This window comes from Hypomesus nipponensis, chromosome 25 (genome assembly GCF_054491055.1).
Source record: "Hypomesus nipponensis isolate SF chromosome 25, ASM5449105v1, whole genome shotgun sequence".
Taxonomy (NCBI): Eukaryota; Metazoa; Chordata; class Actinopteri; order Osmeriformes; family Osmeridae; genus Hypomesus; species Hypomesus nipponensis.
The window spans coordinates 12,535,434-12,541,930 of NC_140385.1; the positions used below are offsets into that span (position 1 = coordinate 12,535,434).

General features: G+C 40.1%; 1 protein-coding gene across 1 annotated transcript; it reads left to right on the forward strand.

Annotated features, from left to right (window-relative positions):
• The first annotated feature begins 847 nt into the window (after positions 1-847).
• Positions 848-4,885, forward strand: LOC146222333 (uncharacterized). Its single transcript, XM_084692083.1, has 5 exons — positions 848-1,783; positions 2,294-2,875; positions 2,972-3,115; positions 3,377-3,632; positions 3,916-4,885. The coding sequence occupies exons 1-5, from the start codon at positions 1,076-1,078 to the stop codon at positions 4,578-4,580; spliced, it is 2,355 nt and encodes a 784-aa protein (XP_084548209.1). The 5' UTR covers positions 848-1,075; the 3' UTR covers positions 4,581-4,885.
• Positions 4,886-6,497: the final 1,612 nt, after the last annotated feature.

A 6,497-nucleotide genomic window follows, 5' to 3' on the forward strand; every position in this document is an offset into this window, starting at 1 on the left:
TCAGAATGATGTCTGCCTGTTTAACTAAACAAGTAATCAAAATTTTGACAGGCCAAAAGACTACCTGGATTTAAACCTGTGACCTTGCACTTTGCAGGACAACGTTTCAACCCATTGAGCTAGCCGCAAGGCTGAGAAATTCTGGTCAGTTTCTGTCAAAAAAAAGAAGAAGCCATATCTCCTGTAGCATGGCTTGTTCGATTCGGCCAAAGTTTTAACAGCTGTAATTCAATGATCTTTTGACATATCAAGGTGAAATTGCGCATTGGAACTTCAGAACAATGTCATTCTGTTTAACTAAACTTATTCAAATTAAAGCCAGACTCAGTGTGGCTGGATTCAAACCTACGACCTTATACTTTGCAGGTCACCGTTCCAGCTTGTTGAGCTAATCTTAGTGTTGAGTATTGGCATATTCAGTTACTGTACAAAAAAGTAAGCTGTTTCTCGTGTGGTAAGCTTTGTTAGATTCAGCCAAGGTTTAAACAGCTCTAATTCAATCATATTAACATACCAAGGTGAAATTGTTTATGGTACTTCAGAGAGATGTCATCTTGAACCCAATGAGGTTTGAAAAACCATCAGTTAAATTATATTTGATTTATTGACACAAAGAAATTGAGGCAATGTGTACATTTACATAAATACACCTCTTTCAGCCATTTTGTATTTGATTCAATTGCCAATTGAGCCGTTCCCAGGCATGGAATACACAAAGTTCAGCAACTGGATCAGCGTGTCCGCGGGGTTTTAAAAAGTATTAAAAGGTGATAAATCAAAATTGCCAAATTTAATGCCATTAAAAGTGTTAAATTTGGTTTTAGTGGTATTTTTTTTTTTTAATAGGTATTATTTTTTTCAGACTATCAAGTGTCCTATTCTGATTGAAATTATTTCTGCTAAAGTTCGCTTTAGTTCTTTTTTCGCGGGTTTTAGCTGAACTAATGTTTGATGGTGACGTCATAATCAGTGGTCGTTCGACATCTCAAACGCTTTGCTTAAACATAACTCGCTTGCATGGCTAACATGGCTCGCTTACGATTTTGACTTAAAAATCTTCAACGTCTAGACAACTATGGGGAAATGCAAATTTTCTGACAGCTGGGTGCAAGACCCAGAGTTTAAGGAATGGCTCAGGCCGGTAGTAGGTAATGACCGGCAGGCTTATTGTTCGGTTTGCAAAAAATCCATCAATGTGAACTGGATGGGAGCGAATGCACTTCGGTCGCATATGGAGTCCACGAAGCATAAAAATGGAATGCGCAGTCGGCGGCAGCAGTTAACTCTACCACTCTTAACTGTCTGTGGTGCTGCACCTCCGAAAACTAGTGCTACGGTACACACCAACGCAACGGCTACAGCAACTACTTCTGACCTCCGGGTGACTTTGGGCTCCACACCAACACTTCGTGCGGAGACTCTGTGGTGTTTAAACACTGCAGTTAAGCACCACTCCTTCAATTCCAACGAAGGCATTTCGGAGCTTTTTAGAGATATGTTTCCCGACTCTGACATCGCCAAATCATTTACGTGTGGGAAAGATAAAACCGGCTACATAATCAGATTTGGGCTAGCCCCATACTTCAAAAAACAGCTTGTTGATGGCATCAACAAGGCTGGGCCATTCGTATTAATGTTCGATGAGAGCCTCAATCAGGCTTCAAAGAAAAAACAGCTTGACATCCATGTTCGATACTGGGAGGATGGCCGTGTCCAATCCAGATACTTTGGATCTCAGTTCTTGGGACATGGAAGGGCCGAGGATTTGTTGCATCACATCAAGGTAAGTTAATATATATTAATATATATATATATATATTTTGCTATATAGGCCTACTTAGGCGGCATCCTGTGGTCATTCATTTGAAGAGTTATTTATTCACAAAGATTTTATGTATTATAGAAAAATGTTGGCAAATGTATTGTTGGCTACACAAAAGGATTAAAATGGCCAAAGGCCTGCAGTTATTTGAATGGAAGCTGAGTAGGCCTACCTGCATTAATAAACCTGTGGGGTATAGCTCCAAGGTACAAGAAAATCAAACATGTTTTTAGTATTTTGTTAAGTTCAGTAACCTATCACAGTTATAGAAATTTAATATTTGGCTCAAGTTTTGCTGGTGAAAAAAATAAAATAAAATCATTGCTAAAATACCAACTAATAATTGATATCAAATGTGTGTGCAGTATGCTTCTCCTTACCCCCAAGTGCCAAGCCTTGTGAATGTTGAGATCTATTTGACTGTATCTGATTGATAACTTTTAACAAATTGTCTCCTGTGTCAATTCACAGGAATGTGTTACACAACTGAGTATGAGGGAACTACTATCAGTTGGCATGGATGGCCCCAATGTGAATTTTAAGTTAGTGGATCTTCTCCAGAAAGAGCATGCAGAGCTCTACGGAGGTGCTCAGGTTGTCACTGTTGGAAGCTGTGGACTTCACACCGTCCACAATGCTTTAAAGGCAGGCTTCACTATGTGGCAGTTGGAAAAACTTCTGCGAGCCATGCACTTCCTCTTTCATAATGTTCCTGCCAGGAGAGAAGACTTCACTAGTCTGACAGGGTCCTCCTGCTTTCCCTTACCATTTTGTGGCCATAGATGGGTCGAAAACGTTCCTGTGGCAGAGAGAGCAGTTGAAGTTTGGCCAGTGCTTAAGATGTATGTGGATGCTGCAGAGAAAAAGAGGGTTCCAGTCCCCTGCACAGCCTCATATGACACCATAGTAGCAGCACAAAAGGATCCATTAATTATTGCAAAACTCCAGTTCTTTCTCGCAATTGCAAGGACATTCAACCCCTTCTTGACCAAGTTCCAAACTGATGAGCCAGTGTTGCCCTTCTTGGCCAAAGATTTGACTGAGCTGCTGATGGTAATGATCACTGTAAATGTTTTATATCATTGATTGCATTTGATGAATCTGTATGTAAATAGCTTGATTTCTGACTGCTTGTTTTGCCATTTTAAGAGTTTACTGAGGCGGTTTGTTCAACGAGAGCTCCTCCAGGACCTCAGACCCGAGCAGCTGATCAAAATAGATCTAACAGATGAAAGGGACTTGGTCTCTCCTAAGAGTGTAGACATAGGCCTGGGAGCTGAATCTGCTATCAAGGTAATTTTGATATATCCTACTACTATACTATTTTTTTTCAGAGATGCACATGTGTTTTGGGTTGCCTGCACAATGAACCAGGATGTATGTTGTAAAATTAACTTTTGACACTTAGAAGTACTGCTACTACTATGTTATGGCTGCTACTACAACTACTACTAAAAATAATAAGAAGAAAAAGAAATACAGATTAAAAGAGTAAAACTGATTCTTTTCCAAAGCATTTGCAGTGAACATTCATTAATGTTCCTCATTTGTTAGGAACTACAGGGCAAACCAGGATGCAAGTTGGGTGAGCTTTCTGTGCTCACCTTCAGGCGAGAATGTTTGCAGGGCCTGGTTAAGGTGGTTGTGAAGCTACAGGTGAAAAGCCCCTTGAAATTTCCAATGGTCAGACAGATTGCATGCTTGGACCCTACAAAGATGCACAGAGATCCTGATTGGTGCATCAGACAGATGAAGGGCATAGTGCAAACATTCCTTCAGGGCAAGCAGCTGGCAGGTGGCATCCCAGCTGGTAAGAAAATATTGGATAGGGACAGTTAAAGTGCATAGGTTATTCAGATTGATTAAAGCTGTGTAAGAAGTCTCATTAGCAAGATGGTTTTCTGCATTCTCCTCCCAACAGTGAGGAAGTGTCAATGCTTTATCAAATTAATAAGTTCTGAAAAAGTCTTACACATTCCTAGCTCAGTGTAGAATGTTATAACATGATGTTGTGATATATGTATTGTCAAATGGGTGACTAATTAATTTTGAATGACCTATTAAGTACCTTAATTCCTGTGTCAATGTTGCAGGTGATGTGATCATCCAGCAGTTCACGTCATTGCTGTCCCTTGAGGGCAGAGATGAACGCTTCCGCTCTTTTCAACCTTTTAAGCAGCGTGTGGATGTGTTTCTACACTCAACGCTCAGCACATCATACACTGACCTTTTAAGGTTCTGCCAGAGCCTTTTACTTCTGTCGCATGGACAAGCCACAGTGGAGAGGGGCTTCTCCATAAACAAAGAGGTGGAAACGTGTAACTTTCTAGGTGAATCCTTGGAGGCACTGAGGTTAATCTGTGACAATGTCAGTAGCTGTGGTGGTGTCTTCAAGGTGCCTTTAACCAAGGACCTGCTGGCCTCTGTGGCCTCAGCAAGGTCCCAGTACAGGCTATACCTTGAGCAAGAACGCAAAAAGAGGGAGAGTGCTGCTCAGACACTGAAGAGGAAGGCTGCAGTGGAAGAACTAGTGGAGCTCAGACAGCAACGCAGAGTCCTGGATGATGTCTGTACCATCCTTGAAAATGATGCCAATAAATTGGCTGAGGAGGCAGAGGGGAAGGCTGGGTCAAAAATGGCCCAGCTAATCACTAAATCCAACACACTGAGAAGGAGGTACAAAGAGAAAAAAGAGGAACAGGTCAAACTGGACAAAACTATTGAGGAAAAGGCCATTCAATTAAGACAGTTGCCATAAGAATATTTTCTGACTGCTTGTTTTGTTATTTAAAGAGTTTACTGAGGCGGTTTGTTCAATCTTTTGCTCATGGGTTCATATGAGTCCTGTAGCACAGGTTTATGTAAATAAGAGCAGTTCACCAGTTCACGTAGTGGATGTCAGTTTGTAATGATCACTGTAAATGTTTTAATAATTGATAGCATTTGATGAATCTGTATGTAAATAGCTTGATTACTGACTGCTTGTTTTGCCATTTGAAGAGTTTACTGAGGCGGTTCTATTCACGAAATGAAATAAATGTGTGCAATATGTGGTCAACATCAGCGAGTCTCTAAATCTATTCTGTTGTGTATAGTGTTATATATGTAAAAATCTGCGTAAACGTGAAAAAGGTCGCCAATTAACACTTGCAAACTCAGTGTCGTGATGGTATTAAAAAAAATTCAGATGGTAGTAAAAAGGTTATTAAAAGGTATTAAATTTAACTTAAGGATTGCTGTATATACCCTGTGGATAATAAAAAAAGCTGTTTCTCCAATGGCGAGCCTTGTCAGATTTGGTCCAAGTTCAAACAGCTGTAATTCAGTCATATTTTGACATATCAAGGTGAAATTGTTTATGGTACTTCAGGGGCGTGTCACCTTAAAGCCTATTAGGTTTGTAAACCCATCATGCAAAATGACCTTTGATGCGCGGACCACTGCGGGGCAGTGGCGGACCACCACATTTTGAGAACGACTGCTCTTCACGTATGATTGTGGTGGTGCTCATAGCCTAACTAGTTTTTGGTTTGTTTTCTGTTCCTCCAGCCTAATGATCGTAGGTATTATTGTAAGTGAGAGTGCATGTATTGTACATCACAGGCTGGAGGGGTTTTCTTTATTTTTTTTATTCCTTTGTTTTGACCCCCCCTTCCCTCTCGTGAAGCCAGCCTCGGTGGTGGTGTAGCCAGGGTAGCATATAGCAGCGGTTCTCAAACTTTTCCCCTGGCGACCCCCCAAAATTCCGTGGTGACGTCTGGCGACCCCCTATTCTAGTGACTAGTGGAAACATGGGGGAAACCCATGTGGGACATAAAGTGGCAGCTTCAGCCATTTGTAGCTATTAACCTTTTGGGTGACTGCAGCAGCCATTTAGGTTTTGGCTGAGCTATTATTGACTTGTTTATTTTACCTGTTGACCAACCAAACCAACACCTCCATACCATGTATTAATAAACATTTTGTTTTTATACTTTTCTAAGAACCTATGTCTGTACAGATTATTAGTTCAGAGTTCCCCTTGACCTGGCATTAGCACTGACAAGTTTAGCTCAAGGGGTGGCGTAGTCAGCTGTACACTAGACGGCGCTACATATTGATTTTAATTTGTAATTTTATTTTTTGTAATTTGTTAATTACATTTCTTATAAATGTATTTAAAAGGTTCTGTTTTTTAAGTTTGCATTTATTTTTATATTGGATGCACCTTTACTGAGGATGGTACTGTTTTTCAAAGTAATTTGATTTGTTGTTCTGCATTTTCCACACATTTTAATGTTTTAAACCAAAAATATTTAAAGTGGTTAACTAGTTTACCGTAAATGCATTGTCTGCTTGTTGACTTTGTTAGGCCTACCTTTCAGTACACCACGTTCAGAATGCTTCTTAATACAGAATCACTTTTTTTGTGTCAAAACTAACATTAGAATACTCTTTTGAGGTGCTATATTTTAAGATTAACCACTGAAAGGTAAAAACATGCTAAGCTGACATTGGTCTGATATAAGCAACACAGCAACTGCTAAACTAGTCAAATTGATAAAGGATGTGTTAGACATATTGTAGGTGTGCGAGCAGTGACAGTAGTCTATACCATTGGGTGCCGCAGAAGTATATGGTTGTAGCCTGACGCTGTCATACTCATAATTCTATTCAGAATATGAGTCTGAGAACT

Coding starts and splice junctions, on each gene's coding strand:
- LOC146222333 (XM_084692083.1), top strand. CDS start 1,076: ATGGGGAAATGCAAATTTTCTGACAGCTGGGTGCAAGACCCAGAGTTT. Junction 3,116..3,376: donor GAGCTGAATCTGCTATCAAG/GTAATTTTGATA, acceptor CTCATTTGTTAG/GAACTACAGGGCAAACCAGG. Junction 3,633..3,915: donor GGCAGGTGGCATCCCAGCTG/GTAAGAAAATAT, acceptor TCAATGTTGCAG/GTGATGTGATCATCCAGCAG.